This window comes from Tursiops truncatus, chromosome X (assembly GCF_011762595.2).
Source record: "Tursiops truncatus isolate mTurTru1 chromosome X, mTurTru1.mat.Y, whole genome shotgun sequence".
Taxonomy (NCBI): Eukaryota; Metazoa; Chordata; class Mammalia; order Artiodactyla; family Delphinidae; genus Tursiops; species Tursiops truncatus.
Window position 1 is genome coordinate 2,102,941 of NC_047055.1, and position 22,762 is coordinate 2,125,702.

The window sequence follows — 22,762 nt, forward strand, 5'->3', positions numbered from 1 at the left end:
ACACAGCTAAATGACAGCCATCTATGAATCAGGAAGCAGGTCCTCGCTGGATACCAGCTCTGCCAGCACCACGATCTTGGACTTCCCATTCTCCAGAACTGTGAGCAATAAATATGTTGTTTAAAAGCTACCCCAGTGTATGGCATTTTTGTTATAGCAGCCTGAATGGACTGTGGCCCCTCCCAGGTGGTCTGTGAGCTGGGCAGAAGTGGGCTGGGGCACAGGGCCGTGGGTGGGAGCCTCCTTAGCAATGAGGGAGGCTCAGACGCTGGCCCATGAGGTGGGGGGTCTGGGGACTGTGAACTCTCAGGTAAGCAAAAGACTTCTGGGGGCGCTCAGAGGAGGGTGGTGTTGAGAGAAGCCCTGGAGGTCCACAAGGCCCCAAGAGAAAAGCCCCAGGCTGTCCCCCCTCCCCTGGGCCCATTATTAGCTATTCAAGTGGACCTGTGGCCTTGACTTTTACACAGGGAAGTTTGCCAGAACAGAGCTTGCACATGTTTTAAGGAGAACTCGGTGAAACTCTTAGTAGCAAGCACATCATGAAACCGGCAAAGCAAACGCATGGTTCTTTCCAAACTGGGCTGCGCGTGGGGCAGGGCGGCATCACGCCACCTGCTAGAACCTGCATTTGGGTAGAAGAATAATTGACAGCGTGGTGAGGATGGGACCATGGGGGAAAGATGACATAGGCCTTGCCTGGGCGCCTCCAGGGAGACTGGGTTGGTGGGTGGAGTCATGCACCTTTCCAAGATGTGGCTTCCTCTTGTTGGAGCACATCGTGGCCCAGAAGGGCCCAACCCAAGCACTTCCTGGAGCCCACTTTACACTTGGCCTTCCAGGATGGGGCAGCTGACTCCATGGCCGATCTCTGTTTGTTTGCATCTGGGAGGGTCAGGAAGCCAGCAGCCTGTCCTTGTCACCTGCCTTTTCTGAGGCTATGGACACTACAGAGAAGGCCAGCCACTGGCCACCAAGAAGACTGACCTCCCCACTCCCACACAGCCCAGAGAGGCTGGCCAATTCTCAAGTCCCAGAAGCCACTTCTGTCACCCCATTCCTGATTCCTAGGGGAGAAGCTCAGGGTCAAGCCGGTTTTCTGCTTCCACTTGGAATTCAGACCCAGGGGAGAGCTCCAGCTGGAGTGGAGGGAGGCAACTGGCTGAATGACAGGTCCCTTCCGCCAAGGGAGAGCTTAAACTTCCAGGAAAACCAGCCTTCTCTCTCAGGGCACCTGCTTTCCCCTCTAGGCATCCAGCAGGCAGTTGCAGGGGCTGGCGGGGGGGCAAGGCAGGGGCGGAACTCCAGAGCGTGGAGAAAAGAGGAAGGGGAGAACTGATAAAGCAAGCTTTGACGAAATAAGTCAAGGAAGACCAATGCCATTGAACATACATTTATTGAAGTCTACTCGATGCAAGGCACTGTGCTGGATCTGGAAGGGGAATCAGACATGAAGGGTCACCCTGTCTTCTAAGAGCTCACAATCTAATGGGCCGGGGAGGGTGGGAGGGAGAAGCTCTAGTGCAAAGCTGGTTATAGTAAGTGCCATAACACAGACAAGTTAAGGGGACTGGGGAGGAATGAGAAATAGTGCCAACAACCGAAATACAAGCTGGGGCAGGACACAGCTGTCCTCACACCTGCAAGTAGTGCTGAAGGCCATTTTTGTTTAAAGAGACCATTTCTACTCTTGAAAATAAACACCCAACTGATGCAATGAGAACTACACAACGTAAGGATACTAGTCATACAGAAGTTATCAATTCCCCAATCTGACGGGTTTGCTACGAGTAGCGAGACACTTCCAAAATAAAGAACAGGGTGGGCGGTGACTTAAACTCATTTCCTGGGGCAAACATGGGGTCAGTACAGGAACAGTGCCCAGACAGAAAAGCATTGGTCAAACTCAGAGACTAGGAGGCATAGATTTGCACCCACCCTAGCAAACAGAATACAGTACCACGTTTAAAACAGGTGTTTACGACAGTCAGGTGGGCCTTGGGCCAGGAACGAGGGCCAGGTAGGACATGAGGAAAGCGAGCCGTGTTATTCTTCTCAGGAAGCAGCCACATGGGACAATGCAATTGCTCTTGACAGACTGCAAAAAGCAGAGACCCACTCAAGCTGGCCTAGGTCAAGGGAGTCTATGGCAGGGACACAAGTGGACCGGTGAGGGCAGTTGCCAGAGATCCCAGAAGGTAACCCAGTCAGGCCTCCCTTGCGGTGCTGGGGTTGAGGCTGCTCTGGGGGTGCCCAGCCGGAGCCCACAGATCTTCAAGCTGGTGCTGCCCATGGGGGCAACTCCTCTAAATCCCAGGTGGCTCCCTCTTTCTTCCAGCACCAACTAGAAACTTCTCTCTGTTTCCTTGTTTGTACTTCACAGTTGGAGAACCTGAAAGGTCTGGTCCATGTCTCCAGCGCTGTGGACCGGTTGCTGCCTTTGAGTCAGGTGCTCAGTTCTGGTTGAATTAATGTGGCCTAGACGGGGTGGGGGCCACATGGCGCACAATGGGGCTGGAGCCCCAGGCACGTGGAATGCAGCCCCACGCGAGAGAGACTGACGCCCACCGTAACCGGTGGGGCTCAGTCTGGAATGACACAACTAATGGGTATGACACAACTAATCCACACGGTTAATCTTATTAAGCAGCACAAGTGGTAAACAGTTACTTTCTTTTGAAAATTTCAGCAAGTATTCAAAACTTTAATAAAAGCAATGGAGGGTTTCTTTCAGAATATAAGAAAAGGGCCTATTTCGAAGGAGAGCCAGCATTCTGTATAACCCACCTGCTCTCCATTTGCCTTGCAAAAGGAATACGTGTGATTAGAAAGAAAAATGAAATGAGGTAGATACACAAATGCATAGACAAGCACACACGACAGCAAGTCTGATCACGTTTTGCATCTGACGTAGCAGTAGACCTAGAGAGTCCAAGGAAATCCACCCCCCAGGGACCAGAGGCAAACACTTGAACTCGGTGCAACTACAGGACACACATTAAAGCCACAGAGAGAGCACGGACTTCACCTGCAAACAGAGTGACGGAAAAGACGTGTTCACTCTGGCAGACGGCCTGTTCAAGAGAAAATCATAGAACCAAGAGTGGAACAAAGGAAAGGAGGGCATGACGGGATGCCAAGATGCCATGCCCTAGCTGGGGACAAGTACAGCGGTGACGGCGACGCTAAGTTCTGAGTTAATACTGCATCTGGATCCTTCATAAAACCCGGGCAAGACATGGCAAGGTACTTCCAGGTTAAGGTGCCAGACTTGCCCCACCGTGGACGCCAACATTCCTTACCAAATAACAGTTGTAGCAAATACGTCATAACAGCTTGAAAAGAGAAAACTCATGAGAGAAGGAAGTAGTGATTTCACACACAGATTCACAACTACTGCAAGAACTGAGGCCCCCAGAGCAGAAAGAATCACTACGCAACAAGTGCTGTCAGCTTCTCTCCAGCCCGGGGGTCAGGATGGAGACGTCACAGAGAGCCACTGGCGTGGCCCGGGGGCCATTCCAGAGTACCTTCTGGCTAAGGTCACAAGGGTCACTGTGGGACCCTGCTTCCCAGCCTCTACCCCAGGCACAGCTGCTGGGAAGTCACACTACAGCCCCGGTGAGGCCAGCTTCTATCTGTGGGCTCTGCGGGCCACTGGAGGAGCCAGGTTCCTGGCCAGCCCTTGCTGCTGAAAGTGACAGGCCAGCCCCAGGATGACCAACTTCTACTTTTATGCCACGTGGGCCGTCGTCAGAAGGGCATCGTTGCCCTCCAAACCCTTGTTGTACTGCCCCTCCTGGGCAAGGCTGTTACAAGTCACAGCCCAGGCCTGGTGTGGCCATCAGTGGGGCACGGTTCGTCTCCGAGCCTTTGCTCTGTCGCCCCTCTTAGGTGTGGCTGCAGGAGGTGACGTCAGAACACATGGGTGAATTTCCCCCTAGTTGCGAAAAGCAGAAGCCACTAAACCGACCTCTTTCTAGTTCCAGAATCACTCGCTAGGAGGATGCCATCCACGCGACGGTGTCAGTCGGGTAAGTCTTCTTGTGTTTTAGATGTCTCTCGGGTGGATCTGCTGCTCAGGCACTGAGTCCACGCTCAGCATGGCCAAGGCTCCCGGGAGCTGGCAAGACCAAGTTCGGACCGCCCCGTTGATCTAGGTGAGGCCCAGCCCTGCTGCTGAAGGTTAGGGCTATACCGAGGAACAGTCAGAGTGTTCTGGCCAATCCGAGATGGAAATTCCTCTCGAGTGCCTGAGTGGCCAGGTTGGATAGTCAAGTACCGCCCACAGACATGCAGAGTCTGCATCTTGGATGAGGAGTGAGCCTGTGTCTCCGGCCCATTTCCATCCAGCCTGCCCACCTGGAGCATCCACCTTTTGGTGGGGCAGGGTTTTCAACTTTTCGTTTGTAATTCAAATTCTAGAAGAAAATGTCATCATCTCTAACTACTGAAGCAATGGAAGTTAAGACTTAACTGACAACAGTGAATGTTTGGATACGTAAAAATCAAAAGCTTGCACAACAAAAATGTAATAAAACTGCTACAAAGAGCAAAGCAATAAAACTGGAAAAGAGATCATCACAATCGATACAGAAAGAACTGCTGTATAAAGTCAATATATCCAAAGGTAACTTGGTAACTGGTCAAAGGAGATGAACGTACTCTGCATGCACGAAAACGGAAACAGTATTTTAAGTTATCACGTGAGAGAAAGAAGATGAGACTAGGAGTCAGGAGGCCTGGGTCCATCCTCAGTTTGGGTACTAATGAGTCACAGAACAGCAATAACCATGGTGATGACGGCAGATGACTTCACTGAGTGTGAACCTCCACGCCAGGCACGGCGTCGCAGTCGTTGCGATAACCTTAGGAGGTAGTCCTGTGATCATCCCCATTTTACAGAGGTGGAAACGGAGGATTGGAGAAGTACCATCTAGGCCCCATATGCGAGGCTATCGTTCCCGAAGGGAAGGCGTCACCTTACACTTGAGTCCTTGCGACGTCCCTGTTATTACGGGGATGCTCTCTCAACTACCTGATTTTGAACAAAACAGTGCTGCTTGAGGACAAGACCCATTAGCCTGAAACAAACCCCATTCGACGCTAGTATTGGATATGCCTGGGAGTCACCAGATTGAATTGGTTTAAGAAAAAAGGACACAAAAGAAATTTAACTCAGATTCAGTACTTCTTCTTAAGAGTATGACCTCACAAGGACAAGTCTTCGATGCTTTAAAAAAGCCTTTTAAAGGTCATTAAAAAAAAGGAAAACCTTAAGTGGTTGCATTGTACAGCTACAGAATAAATTAGAAAACGACAACCATCATTCTAATGTTACATGAACCTGTACTTATGGCTTGGGAGGCGCTTTCTAGTGAGACCCTTGTGCAGGGATTGTCACAGTGCTACGTGGCACATAGTTCGGACGGATGGAAGTCATTGGATGTGTGCTTTGAAAATGATGACTCCAAAGGGCCTCTGAGGTTGGTGAAGACGGTGAGGTTAGAAATGCATACGAGGAATTAGGATAAAAAGATCTCATGGAGTGGAGCTAGGGAGAAAAGGAATCTTTTCTAAATTAATATATTATTCTATATAATATGTGATTTACAATATGTATGTAGAACTAAATTAATAAATTAAATATTATAAGACATTTGATTATTCTATTTACAACCCTAAAAATTTATAAATTCAAGTAGGCCAAAAAAGTTTGGGGCGATCGATCTTCTGTTGGGGAAAGTCGGGATCACATTCTGTGGACACCATCATTGAATAGCTCTGGGTCTCAGTTTCCTTGAAGGGGGAGCTTGCAGGAGAGGACCAAGCATCCTGAGCTCCACCCCCACGTCCGGGTTTCTCTTCTCTCGTTCTCCAGTTCAAGGCCTGTGCATTTAAATACCTTGAAGGTACTCGATTCCAGCTGAACCAGCCAAAACTCAATCAAAATGGTAGAAGCTACTCTCGATAGGCAAGATGGGAAACACAAACACTTATAAATTGCTGGTGGCAGTATAAATTGGTTTCAACCTTTCTGAAGAGAAAATATATAAGCGCTACAAAACTGTTCATCTCCTTTGACCCTGCCCTCCCCCTCTAGGGCCCCGGGCCCCGAGGGGATCCGCTGCCGGCCACGGCGCCGCGGGCCTTCCCTACTCGCGGTGGGTCGGTTGATGCTTCTGCAGCGCGGACCGCCTCTTGAACACGCGGCCACACTCGCTGCACTCGCAGCGTCTTGCCCCGCTGTGGGTCCTCCGATGGCGACTCAGGCCGGAGCTCCGGCGGAAGGCCTTCCCGCACTTGTCGCACTCGTAGGGTTTCAGTCCGCTGTGGATGCGCCGGTGTTTGATGAGGTCGGAGGGCCCCCGGAAGGCCTTGCCGCAGTCGCCACACGCGTAGGGCCGCTCCCCGGTGTGGATGCGCTGGTGCTCCAGGAGGCTGGAGCTCTGCCGGAAGGCCTTCCCGCACTGGCTGCACTCGTACGGCTTCTCGCCCGTGTGGATCCGCCGATGCTTGGTGAGCTCTGAGCTCCTCCGGAAGAGCTTGCCGCAGTGGGGGCAGCCGTAGGGCTTGGCCCCGCTGTGGATGCGCTGGTGCTCGGCCAGGCCGTTGACCCCTCGGAAGGACTTGCCGCAGTCGTCGCAGTCGAAGGGCAGGTGGCCGGTGTGCATCCGCTGGTGCTTGAGAAACTCCTGGCGATCCAGGAAATCCCTGCCACACGTCTTGCAGGCAAAGGGTTTCTCCGAAGTGTGCAGCTTCTGATGGCGAAAGAGGTGGGTGTTGACTTTGAAGGAGCGGCCGCATTCCTCGCAGTCAAAGGGCTTCTCGCGGCTGTGGACGCGCAGATGCTGACTGAGGCCCGCGTTCTTCTTGAACCTTTTCCCACATTCTTCACACTCGAAGGGCTTCGCCTCCCTCTCCATTTGCTCCCTCTTCTCCACGGCCTCGTCAAGGGCCCGGCTGGGGCCCGGCCGGGGCTCTGCCGCCACGTGGCTCTTCCGGTGATCGTTGAACTCAGACACCCCGCGAAAAGCCTGCCCGCAATCACCGCACTCCCAACCCTTTTCCTCACTGTGAATTCGCTGGTGCTGCACGAGGAGGACCTTAAGCCGAAAGGCATCCCCACACTCTTTACACGCAAAATGATGTTCTACAGGCAGATTCTGGGGGCTCCCTCCCCTCCCCTCAGAGTCCCCGTTCTGTTTGACCTCAGGGCTGTGCTCGCTGGCCGTCGGGGAGCTCGTGGACGCCATCTCCTGTGACTGGGCGACTTCACCCATCCTCGGCGGCTGGGTCACCCAGATGCTTTCTGAAATGAAAACCACAAGACACTGCACTCTGCCGAGGCGGAAGGAAGGAGGTTACTCTCCTCTGTCAACAATCACTTTCCTCCTGAGACAGCCGCCGAGCACCGGGCCTGGGGCCACTGGGGCGGGATGGCGGCTCCCCGCCCAGCTGGAAACCAGCGCGGGAGATGGAAGGGGCATAAGGGCCCGATTGCTGGATGCTCCCTGTCAAGGTGATTGAGGGGGAGGCCCGCCACTCCCACCCCAAGGGCTCACCTGGGCCTCCCCAATGATGCCCTGACATTTCTTCAGGTTTCTTTTTTACTCACCTGAATGCTCAGCTCGGTCCACGCGAGGGGATGGGTCTGACTTGCACCAGGTGAGAGACCAAGTCAGGATTCAGAACAGGAACTCCTGCTTGCGGAAAAGGAAACAAGCTACGGCAGCAGCCAGAGATGACATCAGGATCGAGGAGGAATGGCTCAGGGCCTTTGAAGGGGAGAGCCTTTCAATCCCCAAAGGCTGGGTTGGCTGTTCCCTTAGGCAAGTCATTCCTCCATTTAAAATGCCTTTCCCAACAGTCGGCTCCTTCCAGGGGCTGTGGATGAAGCGCGCTCTGGGCCCATCTGGGTGCCAGTTTGTCTTCCTGAGGAGCTGATCCTCCCTCTCCCCCATCCGCCCTCCTCAAGGTCTGCACACTGAACTTGGGGTTCTTCCATAACTGTCAAAGCTGACCCCTGGCAGTCTCTCCTCCGAAGAAGCCTCCCCACCTCCCCACGTGCAGCCCCTGATGGTGCAAAGGAGCTTGCTACGTCAACCTCTCTCAACGGTAAACTACGGTAAAGTTGCCATGAAATTTATATAACTTGTGGGTTAAAAAAGTATTTAATTAGGTGGCACAGGAAGGGTGGGAGGGAGGGAGATGCAAGAGGGAAGAGATATGGGAACATATGTATATGTATAGCTGATTCACTTTGTTATAAAGCAGAAACTAACACACCATTGTAAAGCAATTATACTCCAATAAAGATGTAAAGTAAGTATTTAATGCTAGTGGCTAGTTTGTTCTAATTTCTTTCCCAATGAAAGACTGAGGGGGCTTCTTTCCATGCCATTAGGAGTGGGGAGGGACACCCGCTACTTTGAGATGTCGGGTGTAGCAGACCCTCTGTATCTCCTCACAGCCCATTCCCAAGGAGCATAAGCCCCTGGAAGGTGAGCTTGTGGAACGCTATGCCAGGTGCCCCTTATCCTACTCCCAGCTTCGTAGGACCGTGAAGCTGGTGGCAAAGCTTGTGGAAGGGCTGGGGGCATCCTTACCCACAGAGGTCACATTCCTTCAATATGCCGGTGTCCTCTGCTCAGGATCTAGCCTCAGCCACTCCCTTTGAGGAGGTACTGTGCCACGTCACCAAATGTCACCGGATCCTGAAAGAATTCCCAGGGATAATCTGTCCTTCCATCCACTCTAGAATGAGGCAAGGGCAGCACCACTAACCCCAGGGATGAGAGGTGAGAGTCTGAAGTGAGCGTGCATTGCTAACATGGAAATGTAACTACAAGCCTCAAGAAGTGCTAGAAAGAGAACCTGACCACGTACCAAGAGACCTGGGCCGTGGCCCTGGCTCCCACCGTCCTCCCAAGGGACTTCAGTTCAATCACTTTCCTGGATTGAAACGCAGCTCCCCCATCAGTACGATGGGAATTACAAGCCCAGCAGGCAACCATTCCTTGGCAGACTCCCGGGAGAGAAGCAGAGAGAGGGAGGGAAGGCAGCAGGGGGGTTCAGGCCCTGCTGTGTGTCATGCTGGGGCAAGAGGCAGAGTCCAAGGCCAGAATCAGGGAGCAGTGACAGATTCCCAAGCCAGACTGAAGGAAGCACAGCTCACCTGGGCCTCCAGCACCCCAAGGGGGCCTGCCAGGACTTGCTTTCCCAGGAATCCATCTTGTGGAAGGGCAAGACCCTGTGGGGCAGGCAGAGCTAAGGAAAGTGAAGAGAGCCGTGAGTGACAGCAGCCCTGCCTCTGGGTCCCGTGGGATGAGACTGGTGATTTCCTTTTCCCCTGTTTTAAATTTTCTTGAGTCTCCTCTTGCACAGAGGCTGAATGACAAGCCAGAGCACGGATATACCTAACAAAATGCATCCCAAACAGTGGGGAAAGTGGGCTGGCAGAGAACTGATACAGGCAGGCCAGAGGGAACCCACACAAGACAAATGAATGTTAGCCCAGGCACAGGCAGGAGAAGACAAACTCAGACCAAGAGCCAGTGGCAGGGAGACTGGCTCTCAGAGACAGGTCGGCCACAGGCTCCTAGCAGTAGGCCTTGTAGAGTTCAATGCTCACGCTGCACAGGAAGGAAGCATCCCCAAAAGAACATCAGAAGAAATAACTAGGAAGTGAGAGATCCTTCTCACCTTGGTAGGGGCAACAAAAAACCAGACTGGGCTACTGGAGGGAAGAGACATAACAGAGCAGGAGTCAGGGCTTCCTGACTAGCAGTAAGGCCGTCTAAAGGCCACACTCCACCCCACCGAAACAGTTCACCAGGTGACAGCTTGCAGACAAGAATGTTTCTGTGATATATTTGACAAAATGAAAAGTTGAACAAAATACCTGGAAAAAGACACCTCCAAAAAAAACAAAAGATCTTCAAAGACTAAGTTGCTAAAAGAAGGATCTGAACCACATGTGTAAGTTGCCGCTGTCTTTTGGATCCCACCACAGGCGTGCATGCAGCGCAGGCCTCCCACTTCAGTGAGTTCACAGAAACAGGAACACAGTTCCTATTCTGAGGTCAGGTCAATTCGGCTCACAGTTATATGAAAAGGAAGCATTTTTACACTAGCTCAAGGAGTACAGAACCCAGATACTCCAGAAATACTTTTACATAAAATTAGATGTTATATTAAAAGGGTTGGACAGAGACTTCCATTTCTGGCCATGATGGAGTAACAAGGAACAGATTTAATGTCGTGCCATAAATAAGTAGAAAACTGGACAAAATAGATGTGAAACAACAGTGTTTAGATATGGGACAGCAGGCAGCACAGGATCATGATCCTGGAGAGAAGAGAAACAAATGAGGGGAGCTTTATCGGCGGCCCAGATCTCTTCCTGGAGGCAATTTGCAGATTGAGAGTATAGGGAAGGGGAACCCAAGCAGAGCTTGGTGGCTTTATCATCAACACAGACCAGCGTTCAGGGAAGCTGAGGCAGAAGAGAGTTCCAGAAAGGAGGGAGCCATACAGAAAAAAAGAGCTCCAAAAAATCTGTCCAAGGCTCCCCTTTAGTCTTTCTTAACTACTAAGCCATGCATGCATAGAGTGAAACTCCCAAAGACTAGGAAAAGAATGACCAGGAAGCTGTAAGTTCAACAATTCCTAGGACACACAAAGGTAGGGAGATGTTCAGGGTCTAACCAACCAGAGCAGGGAGTCCTCAGTGATCACGTGGGGTAGTCAGTAGAGAATCAGAGGGGCCATACCTTAGTAGTAGGACTGATCTATTCCCTGGAGCCACAGCCACCCTGGATCTGCTCTAGAAAAACTTGAAAGTAGGCCTTGAAGGGATGAAACTATTCCACAAATAACTACCTCCCAAAACAAAGTCCAACAATTTTCACAGTGAAACAACAAAATCCAGACACTCAACAACATAATCTCTACAATGTTCAACATCCAATAAAAAATTAAGTAAATGTCAAGAAGCAGGAAAATGTGACTCATGGAAAGGAAAATAATGTCAATAGAAACACTCAGAAATGATCACTGACGGAACTCACAGGCAAGGATAACAGCTAGTTTAACAATGTATAAGTATTTAAAGAAAAACAGGAACATAATAAAAGAAATGGATGATATAAACAAGAACCAAATGGGACTTACTGAGGTAAAAACTGTAATATTTAAAATGAAAATTTCATTGGATGTGATTAACAGCAGATTAGACACAGCCCTCTCCTCCCTAAAAAATTAGAAAATTTGAAGACACAGCAATAGAAATTATCCCAAATTTAGATCAGAAAGAAAAACATATTTAAAAAACAGAGTCTCAGTGACTTGAGGATAACAGAAAGTGGTCTAACGCATATGTAACTGGAATCTGAGAAGATGAGGGGAAAGAGGAGGGAGATAAAAGTATTATTGAAGAAATAATGGTTAAAATGTATTGTTTTCTAAATTTGATGAAACCTAGATCCAAGAATCCCAATTACCCCCTAGCAAGTCTAAACAAACAAACAAAACGAAAAAAAACCCAACAACCCCACACATGTACACTAAGACACATCATAATCATATTGCTGAAAACTAGTGATAAAGAGAAAATCTTAAAGCAGCCAGAGGGAAAAAAAGATGTTGTATACAGAGAAGCAAAGATAAGAATAGCTGCTAACTTCTTATGAGAAAATGTGCAAGCCAGAAAACAAGTGAATGACATTTTTAAAGGAAAAAAAAAAACATGTCAACCGAGACTTCTATATTCAGGGAAAGTATCCTTCAAAAATAAAGGCAAAATAAAAACTTTTTTAGACAGAGAAAAGCTGAAAGAATCTGTTACCAGCAGACCTGTACTACAAGATATATTAAAGAAAGTTCTTCAGGTGAAGGGAAATGATACCAGATGGAAACTTGGATCACAAAGGAATGAAGAACATCAAGAATGTAAATATGTGCAGAAATATAAACACTTTTACCTCCTCTCATTTTTAAATCTTTAAGAGATAACTGAACATTTAAAGCAAAAATAATAAGGTAGTGCAGGGTTTATAACATACGTAGAAATAGAATGTACAACTGTGTGCTCTACAAAGCCCTCCAAGACTCTGATGCATGCCAGTAGTGGAGATAAAATACAGTTCTAAAAACTAATCCAAAAGAAGAAAGGTAAAAAACACAAAGGAAAAAGAACATATGGGGCAAATGGAAATAAATACCAAGAGGCAAATTTAAACACAACCATATGGATAGTTAAATTAAATATAAATGGACTAAACACACCAGTTAATAGGCAGAGATCATCAGATTGTATTTTTTTTTAAAAAAAATGAGACTCAACTATATGCTGTCAACAAGAAACTTTAAATATAAAGAGTTTAAATGTAAAGACAGAGATAGGTTAAAAGTAAAAGGATGGAAAACAATATACTATAACCAACAGGAAGAGTCTCAATAACCCCAACGTCATAAAAACATAAGGGAGACCTTTCTGAAGAATCCTACAACTCAGAGCAGGAAGAAGACTGGAGAGCTTAAGTATAAAATCAATTGGTGGTAAGAGACAAGAAAAAAAACAGAAAACATTTAAAAAGTAAATGAAAATGAAAAAAAAAATCAACAGGTGGCCAATGCAGAATGACACACAGCAGATTACAAAAATTTGAATCCTCCTTCAAAGAAGATTATACACAGACAGTAACTGTTTATTAAAAAAATCCAAAGAGGGTAGGAGAAGGGAAGAGAACGGTATATATTTATGTTTTAGGAGAAAAAAGGAATAAACTGAGAGTGACTCACAGTGAATGAGCACATCGAGACTGCAGTGTGCACCACCCTGGGGTAGAGTCCAGGTCTAGAAAGGTCTTCTGCTTTCTGTTTCTGTAATGAATTTTTAGTAACCAAACTGCATTTCTTTGGTAATCAGAAAGGAACAACAATTTTAAAAGATTTCAGTTGACTCTGGATAAGAAAGACGCTCAGCATGTGAGAGGACAGGGCTAATGCCAAGGAGACAACAGGGAACTGCCCCTGAAGCTGGGCAACATCCCGAGGTGCCCACACAGGCAAGGCAGGCACAGAGGACCAGGGTTGGCAGGAATATGTGGGCAGTCCTAGAAAGCTTAGAGGCAGGTCCATGAGGTTGTCACTTCCTGGGATCATCCCCCCAAGCTATCAGAACCATGACAGGTGTGAGCAGAAGGCCTTCTTTGGCCCCAGTGTCCACGGAAACTCTACTTCCATCTTTAAGTAGCTGGCAGCACAGGTGCTCCCCAGTGTGTGAGGGCAGCCCCAGGTGCCCAGCAGCCAAGCCCTCTGTACCCCACTGTCACCCAGGCAGGGCACCCTCGGAGCAGTTGGATTCTTCCTGTTATACATTTGATGTCTGGTTTGACTTTGGCTTCCAATACAAAATGAAATGGTCATAGAGTACTTATACAATTCATTCTAAAAACTTCGCTTCCAATTGACATAGAGGTTTTGTTGCCGAGTAGAATGGAGAGGAGAACATTTCACCTTCACCTCCTGAGGAAGATGGTCTGTTACAAGCCTCATCTCACCACCCTCAGGCCAGAGACCCAAGGCCTTAACGCCCTCCAAGTCCCTGGCTGAGCCCACCAGACCCATGTCTGCACCCCACGTCTCAGTCATTCCTTCCAGACCCTCGGCCTTCGTCCAGTCAGAAACATGCCAAGGCAATACCCCTGAGGGCCTCTGAACCTGCCTCAGGTGGCTCCTGCGAAGAACTCGGGCCTCATTCAAGTGTCACCTCCTCCAAATGACTTCACTCTCCAGCCCCATCACGGTTTACTTATAACACTTCTCACTACCTAAAACGTATCCTCCGAAATTGCTTGTTTTTACCTGATTCTCCCTGGGGGAAATGTCACCTGTGACAGGACAGGGCCCTTCTCTTTCTTGGTCACCCCCGAATCCCCAGCATCTGCAGCAGCTCCTAACACTCAGTGGGCATGTGAGAAACTGTGGGGGGAGGGGTGTGTTAAATGCATCAAACTTCCATTAACGGAGCACCTACTGTGTGTTTGGCACTGCGCTTCTCCCTTCACGTAATGTAACTATCGCCACCTACAGTCATTCCCGCCTCCATTTGACAGAGAAGGAAGACACGGATCTGAGAGGTGAACCAACTTGCCTAAGGTCTAGCTCCCAAGATTTGAGACATTTCAAACCACACCAGAAAAGAGAGAAGTAATATGCCACCAGGTAATATCTAACACCAGGCCTTATCCAAAGGCCAGGCAGCCACTGAGTGTCCTTGAAGCCTAATGGTGCGTATGGGTTTAGGGGACTGGCTTTAAATCCTCCCATGAACATGCCATCACAGACCCTCCCTGCGCAATAGATACACATGTCATTCTCTCTCTCTCTCACAGTTTTTCCAAGCCACCCATGTTTAATTGAGCAGGTCCTCCCAAAGTGTTCCCATTTAATTGAGCGGATCCCACCAAAGTGTTTTCACTTGATTGGCATGATTAACTGTCGAAGTCCTGGAGCCGCAACCCCCAAGTGAACTGTTAATTATCCTTTAATTCCTGTGTAGCAACAGGACTGGCCCTTCCTGTACCAGGCTTGCCCAGGGGACTTAACCCAAGTGCACTTCAGATCACTACCCACAGTGACAGAACCCATGGACACACAGAGAACATTTCGAAGGTGCTCATAAAAACGGGAGGGAAAAAGTGAGCCCTGCTTTCACAAAAGGAGGCTAAACTCTGCACAATGAACAAGGTATATCGGGTAAAAGCTTTATGAGACGCAAAGGAAGATCATTAAAAAAGATAATACACATTAATCCCACTGCAGTTAAAAGCAAAATCATCATCAATCCTGAAAACAATCTGATAATTCAGAAGCCGGATTGCCCAACTGCTCCACTTTAAAATGGTGGAACTAATCTGGAAAAGAAACCGCACTCTGTGACAAAAGCGACACATACAGGTGTCTACTGCCTTCCAAAAGTGGACCTTGGGAGATCAAGGTCAAAGCAATTCCAGGCACAATATGAAAACCACTGTAGTGCACCCGATGGATACAGAGGGTGATCCTGACCTTGAATGTGAGGCACTTGCACTCACCATGGAAAAGCATGCCCCAAACCTTGTAAGCGCACTTCTTCACCCAACCGGTAGAAAGACTACGGGAAAACAAATCTCTGCCTCTTAATATAAGTATCATCTTCCTTCTTTAAGTGGGATCTGAAGTATAGAGTCTAACGACTATATGCTCCCAGAGAGTGAAGGCCCTATCAAAGCTGACTGCGGATTCCACTCTGGACCTAGCCAAGTGCCACAGACACTGCAGCTGCTTCACAGACACATTTCTGAAAAATCATGCTTCCTAAAACGTGAGAGTTCACGTGAGTGAACAAATGTTCCTGAAATGTGCTTTAGATGGCAATGTAAATTTTAACCAACTTATTTAAATCCAATTTTCCATATTGAATCAGAAACATTGAGAACCAAACCAATCATTTCACTTTGACTTGAAAGAACAGAAGTTAACAGCTGAACCCAGTGGAGACAAAAGCCAACAGCTGTCACAAAAAAATAGTGAATAATTAGGTGTATTCTGGTCACCTTTGAGCTCGGGACCCCTCCTTAGGATGTCTCGCTACTAGGAAAGCTCACTTCTGAGCCTGAAAGATCAGTGTTAGACTAATTCCATGGCACAAGTGGCCAAGCAACCTTCTCAGCAGGTGCCATCCTTCCCTGGGCAGTGGGGGCGGGGAGAGGGAGCAAGGCCACCCAAACTAGACCAATCTGGCAGCTTCCAGAAACTTCAAAGGGGTGCCAGAAACACCTGGACTCCCTGAAGCATCTAGATAAGGACCTGAAAGGGAATGTCCTCAGGCCCCAGAAGACAACAGGTGTCTCCTGGTGTGCATTTCAGTTCTGGGCCCGAGCAAAAATGCCCTGGAGGGAATCTTTACGGGTCACACGAGAGACTGCACTCGATCACCCGATTCAGATGGGCGCCTTCAGCGCCCTCTCCCACCCCAGCCCTAACCCTAAATCAGCCTATTAATTACCTAGATTCAAAATTCTCCTTACTGGATATCTGTTCTCCCTTGAGTTGTGTTGTTTAGATCGAGAGAACTATCTCTGGGCAGAGATGGTTCAACGACACTGGCATATATAAAAATATAAGTGCTTCCAGAATCGAGAACAATACTTCTCACCATCTTGCGTCCCCATGGGGTCTTCTAACAGCATGGCCAGCTTTAAGGCCAGCAGACATGGTCTATAAACATCCAGACTTGCCCCAAAGAGAGATGCAGGGATGGCATCATGTCTCGGAACAATTCTGAGCGATTAGTCAGGCAGGTAAGATCCCACCTGTTGGACTGAAATAATTTGGGGGGACAGAAGCAGACTTGGGTACTCCTTCCGGGAACATGTCTTTTTGGGTCATGAGTGCTCAACCAAAGGACAGGCTGTGAGACTGAACACACTGCTGAGACCCCAATCCACCTGAGTCAGGCAAGCCTGGGAGCCTAAGCCGAGCCCCTGGGCTGGAGCTGGGCTTAGCCTTCGGCAGCTCTCCACCCGTCCCGCCAGGATGTGGCTGCAAAGGCCCCATTTGGGCCCACCCTGTACTGTGCAAATGCACTGCTACTAGAAGTGAATCCTAAAGGGCCAAAAGAGAGGGTGTTTCACCAGGAAAGTCTGTTTCTCTCGGGATGTTTGCGTCTGTGTGTGCCTTTTTCTGTGTGCGGGGGTGGGAGGCATCTGTCTCCGTCTTCCCCGTTTTCCTGTCTCTCTGCCTGGGCACCTGTCTCTCTCTGTTTAGGTTTCCTTTTTCTTTGCCTTCTATAAAAAGCCAGAAGGTAGACCAGAAGGGGATTTTGTAGTGTTTGTTGTACTTAATTGAGGGAAGGTTTATGTTCCCATTTCCCCAAGAAGACGCATGCTCTCTTACTGAAAATCAAAATAAATTTTAAGTATAGCTTCGTTTAAGTCACACTGCCCAGGATATGAACGATTCTAAATGGGGGTGGGGGAATGCTGTGCAAATCCCAAGGGGCCCTGGGCAGTTGGGGAGCCCAGGCAGGTTAGGGCCAGCGTTGGATGGGTGGGTTAGAACCCTGGCCTGGGGTTTCCTAAGAACTCAAGGGACAGAGCAGCTGGTGTAGGTGGGGATGAGGAATCTGCATTTTCAACCAGCACTCAGGAAACTGGGATGCTGCTCTGTGCCTGGTTAGCACTGGGCCCGTCTAGGATCTGGAGGTTTCCTCACCCCCAGGGCTCATCAGACAGGACTCTGGCCCATGAGCCTCCTGAACGGGATCCCACTCTCTGTGCTGACTGTCAGATTTCTGCGAAGAGGATTCACAGTTTCTAGTGATTTTCTAAGGGGTCTCCTCACCCAAAGAAGGCTGAAAATCACTGTTCGATAGGATTCGAAATGTAGATCCCAAGGCATTTGGGGAGGGAGGGTGGGGGATGGGGCGAGGCAGCGTGAGTACCCAGAGGGGGTGCTGTTCCGGCAATCCCATCTGAAATCCTTCGGTAAAAGAAAAATGTCGGGTCTGAGGTTGAAGAGGAAATATTTCACTGACCAAGGAGACTGAAGGGGGCTGGTGGCCCCCAGCTGGGCCAACGTTGGCTGGAGGGTGTCAGTTGGAACAGGGTGGGACCTCCGGGAAGAGGGCCAGGATTCTGGCGGGGTTGGTGTTTGAAAGGGACCATGGGCTGCGGGCAGCAGGCGACTGTGTGGGGGGGAGGATGGAAAAAGACATGTAATTAATCACCCAAATATAGACTAGAGGAGGCAGCAAAGGAGTTTAAGGGGGGGCACTGGAGCGGGTGATGGTGGCCCCAGAAGGGCGACAGAAAAAGCACTGTTCAGATCGAGGGCCTTGAGCTCGTTTTCACCCAGCAAGGGCTGCCCCTCCCCCTCCTTCACAGCATTTGGGCTCTAGGCTGCCCCCCCATCCTCCCCGACAAGCTGACGCTCGACCCCCACCCAAAAGGAAAGGAGAGACTCCGCCAGCAGGAAGTCCCCAGTACACCTACCCCGCGTCTCCGACTGCTGTTCAGCCCCTCCCCCAGACTGGGGAAAAGCCCTTTAACACCTCCCAACGCCCCCTCCCACTTGGCCTCCTCTGCACTTGGGGTGGGGGCCCCCTCTTCCCATAGCGACCGGTTCCCATCCCTTAGCGTCACCCCAAAAGCAGCGTAGGCCTCAGCACGTCCAGCGATTCCCGCCCCTAACCGTCGCCCCCTGTCCGCCGCGGGAAGGCCTTCGGCCTCTTCGTACCCGCCATCCCGGACCCATCTCCCGCTCCACCTGGCCCCAGGGCCGAGCAGCTTCCCGCGGGAACAGAGACGCCCCCCAACAAAGCTTGGCCGCCCCCTGCCCCCCCACCGCACACTTTCTGGAACACTCACCCCAGTCCTGCACACTCTCCTGGGCCGTCCCCTGCACATCCTCCCGAGGCCCAAACGATCACCCGGGACCCGCACATTCATCCGCGACTCCCAGCACATCCTCTGGCGGCCCGCGCGCTCATCCCGGCCCCGCACACCCTCCCGGGCTCCGCACACCCTCCCGGGCTCCGCGCACATCCTCTTGTGGCCCGCACGCTCACCTCGGCCCAGCGGCTGCCAACGCGCGGTCCTCGGCGGAGCGGCGCTGGCGCGGCCCAGGCCCGGCGTGGCAGGAAGCGCCACGGAGCCGCCAGCACCCGGCTGAGCCCAGCAGCCCCACGGCGCGTTTCCGGAGCCGCGGGCGCCGCCGTGGGTAGTGGGAGAGCGAGGCCCCACCCTGGCTCCGGCCCCGCCCGGCCCGCCGGTCTCGATTGGCCCAGAGAGGGGGCGGGGCTGGAAGGGGGCGTGGCCGAGCCCTGGGTGGGTGGGTCAGGCCAGACCCCAGGGGAGCTACGCGGTGGGGCCAGGTGCTCGGGTGGAGGCGGGAGGAGTAAAATGAATGTACTAATGAATGAATGAATGAACTAGCGAATGAACCAACAAGCCCACGAAGGAGGGAACGAAGGAATGGAGAGGACCCCTCCCCCTTGGGCGCCTTTAGGACGGGAATATGGGTGCGGGGATGAGAACGGAGGGCGACGCAGAGCAAAGCCAGCCCCCACTGGAGGGGTCAAAGCGCCTCGCTCAGTCACGGAAGGTGTGAGCTCTCGCCGTGCCAAGCACTGAGAATACAGCTGTGAGCAAAACCAGGCTGCATCCCTGCCCTCAGGGGGCGCGCATTTGGCGCCCAAGAGCTCCTGTGAGTATGTGTTTGTGTGTGGGTGTGTGCGCGCGCGCGCGCCCGCGTGCTCGGGTAAAGGTGGAGGGGAAAGTCATTTGAGTTAATTTCAAAATGGCAGGTCATACTAAGAAGAGAAAAGAACAGGATTCTTGGATAGGGGGTGCTGCAAGTAGTGACAGCCACTTCCAGAGGAATTTCTGCCAGTCAACAAAGATCTAGGAAGCTGCTGCACCCTGCAGTGTGCTAAGCCCATCGATGCTTTCTTGAAGATTCCTGTTTCGTAAGGAATACAATAATAAACAAGGGTCAACAAACAACACACAAGAATGACAAGAACTGTGAAGAACATCAATTAGGGGGGTGTTTGGGAGTGATGGGTGGGTAATTTCAGTGAGACTATGGTTGATATGAGACTTGGATGACAAGAAGGACTGAGCCGTGTGAAGGTTGTTGATAGGAAGAGCATCCACAGGTAAAAGGAATAGCATGTGCAAATTCCCTGTGGTAGGAACCCACTGGGCATATTCTAGGATCAAAAGGAAAATGCTGGAAAGCAGTAAGCCAAGGGAAAAGGAGCCACACTAGCTGGGCACTGAAATTAAGTCTGAAGGACACGGTCTAACTTTTTTGTTCATTTTTTATTAATATACATTTATTGTTTTATTAGTGATAATGATTATAACCAACTTCTTAAATATTCTTGTAACAATTTTATCTGTTAGATGCTACCAACTTTTTTTCTTATTTACCTTCCACATTTTATTATGAAAACTTTGCAACATACAGATCAATTGAAAGATTTGCACGCATATACTAATCACCAATATTCTACAATTAGCATTATGCTACACCTGCTTGATTGCATGGTCATCCTTATTTAACTGATCCATTTCAAAGTATCAGTAAGTCGCAGACATACAAGCACACTTCACCCCTTAACACTTCAGCACGCATAGCATTACCTAGAGATCAATACCTGTTTACTGGGGTTTTTTTTTTTGTTTTTGGAGGTAAAATTTACATACAGTGAAATGTGCAAGTCTTAAGTGCCCCATGCAGTGACTTTTGACAAATGCATACACCAAGCTCTTGTCAGGATGCTGAACATTATCAACACCCCAGAAATCTCCTTTGTGCCCATTCCCAGTCAGCTCCCACCACAATTCCACACAGAGGCAACCGCTGTTCTAAATTTTTTCCATCTTAGATTACTTTCGCCTATTTGAGAACTTCATATGGATGGAATCATATGGTATGTACTATTTTGTGTCTGGTTTCTTTCATTCAGTATGACGATTTTGAGATTTATCTATGTTGTTTAATGTGTTGCTTCTTTCCTTTAATAACTGAATAGTATTCCATTATCTGGATATATTCCAGTTGGTTTTTATTCATTCACCAGTTTATGATCTGGTCTCTTTTCATTTTGGAGTATTATAAATAAAGCTACTGTGAACATTCGTGTACAAGTTTGTGTAGACATATGCTTTCATTTAGTTGGGTAACTACCTAGAAAGGGAATTGCCACATCATAGTAGAGTTGTTTTATGAGAAACTGCCAGAATATTCTCCGAAGTGGTTGTACAATTTATGTTCCCACAGATATGTATGAGAGTTCCTTTTCCTTCCAATCCTCCTCTGTATTTGGGGTTGTAAGCCTTTATTTTTAGCCATTTAAGTGGGTGTGAAGTGGTAACTCATTGTGATTTTAATTATCATCTCCCTGATGACTAATCATGTTGCGTGTGATGTTTTTATGTGTCTGTTCAAATAGCTTGCCCACATTTATGCGTTATTTGTCTTTTTATTATTTACTTGTAGGTGTATTTTTTTTAAAAAAACAGCTCTTTTGAGGTATATTTGACAAACAATAACCTGGACATGTTTAAGCTGTACTATCTGATAAGGTTTGACATATATATATATGTTCATGAAACCACCACCACAATCAAGGCAATTAAAGATATCCATTACTCTCAAAGTTTCCTTGTGTCCTTTTCTCTTATCTTGTCTTCTTCCTCTTGTCCTCAAGCAACCACTGATCTGCTTTCTCTCACTATAGGGTGGTTTGCATTTTCTAGAGTTTTATGTAAATGGAATCGTATAATAAGTGTACTTTTGTATCTGGCTCCTTTCACCCAACAAAATTATTTTGAGATTTATCCATATTGTTGTATGTATCAACAGTTCACTCCTTTCTATTGCTGAATAATATTCCATTGCATTAACGTACCATAATGGGTTTATTCATTCATTGGTTGATGGACATTTGGGTAGTTTCCAGTTTGGGGCAACTATAAATAAAGCTTCTATGAACATTTGTGTACAAACCTTTATATGGACATACATTTCCTTTTACCTTGGGTAAATACCAAGGAGTGGTATGGCTAGATAATATAGTAGAGGTATGTTTAACTTTCAAAAAAAACTACGAAATCGTTTTCCAAAATGGTTGTACCATTTTACATTCCCACCAACAGTGTAGGAGAGCTCCAGTTGTTTCCTATCCTTGTCAATACTTGGTATAGCCAGTCTTAATTTTAGCCATGCTGATAGGTATGTAGTGTAATCTCATTATGATTTTAATCTGAACTTCCCTGACTAGTGATATTGATGTCAGCCATCTGTTACTCTTCTTTGATGAAGTGTCTGCTTAAATCTTTTGCCCATTTTACAGTGTTATTATCAGGTTGTTTGTCTTCTTATTAAGTTGCAAACGCTCTTTATATATTCGGAATACAAGTCTTTTGTCAGGTATATGCTTTGCAAACATCTTATCCTGGTCTGTAGCTTGTCCTTTGAAGAGCACAAGTTCTAAATTTTGATGAAGTTAAATTTATCAATCTGCTCTTTTATGGATTGTGATTTTGGTGTCATATCTAAGACAGCTTTGTCTAACCCAAGGTCACAAAGATCTTGTTTTCTTTTAAAAGTTGTATGGGTCTAGGTTTTATATTTACTTAGGTTTCTGATCCATTTTGAGTCAATTTTTGTGTGTTTTGTGAGATATGGGTCAAAGTTCATTTTTGTGCATGTGGATATCCAATTATTTCATCATCATTTGTTGAAAAGACTATCTCTACTGTAATTTTTTGCCTATATCAAAGATCAGTTTTCCAGAAATTTGTGGATTCAGGGCTGTCTATACTGTTCTATTGATGTATTTTCTATCTTTATACCAATAACATGAAGCTTTGATTAGTGTTTTGTAATAATCTTTGGAATCAGATAGTGTAAGTTCTATAACTTTGTTCTCAGTGTTGTTTTAACTAGTCTAGGTTTTTTTGCATTCCCAAAAATGGGATTTGGGGATTTTGATCGGTACTGGTTTAAATTCTGTAGATCAATTTGGAGAGAATTGACATCTTTTCACCAATATTGAGTTCTTTGAGCCATAAACTAGGTCTCTCTCCATTTATTTTGGTCTATAGTTTCTCTCACCAATATTTGGTATTTTTCAATGCACTGTTCTTTCATATCTTTTGTCAGATTTGCTCCTAAGTACTGCACATTTTTGATGCTATTGTGA

The 22,762-nt window shown here is 48.2% G+C and overlaps 1 protein-coding gene across 10 annotated transcripts; it reads right to left on the reverse strand.

Moving 5' to 3' along the window:
* Positions 1-1,508: 1,508 nt before the first annotated feature.
* Positions 1,509-18,751, reverse strand: ZNF275 (zinc finger protein 275). 10 transcript variants are annotated; one of them, XM_033849522.2, is made up of 6 exons: positions 18,614-18,743; positions 12,802-12,882; positions 9,176-9,267; positions 8,607-8,714; positions 7,616-7,700; positions 1,509-7,309 (listed from the first exon to the last, which is right to left on the reverse strand). In XM_033849522.2, the coding sequence occupies exon 6, from the start codon at positions 7,278-7,280 to the stop codon at positions 6,153-6,155; it is 1,128 nt and encodes a 375-aa protein (XP_033705413.1). In that variant the 5' UTR covers positions 7,281-7,309; positions 7,616-7,700; positions 8,607-8,714; positions 9,176-9,267; positions 12,802-12,882; positions 18,614-18,743; the 3' UTR covers positions 1,509-6,152. The 10 variants fall into 10 exon arrangements, with proteins under 10 accessions (XP_033705413.1, XP_033705412.1, XP_033705415.1 ...); XM_033849521.2 differs by lacking the exon at positions 12,802-12,882 and having other exon boundaries at positions 18,614-18,747; XM_033849524.2 differs by lacking the exon at positions 12,802-12,882 and having other exon boundaries at positions 7,616-7,703; positions 18,614-18,747.
* Positions 18,752-22,762: the final 4,011 nt, after the last annotated feature.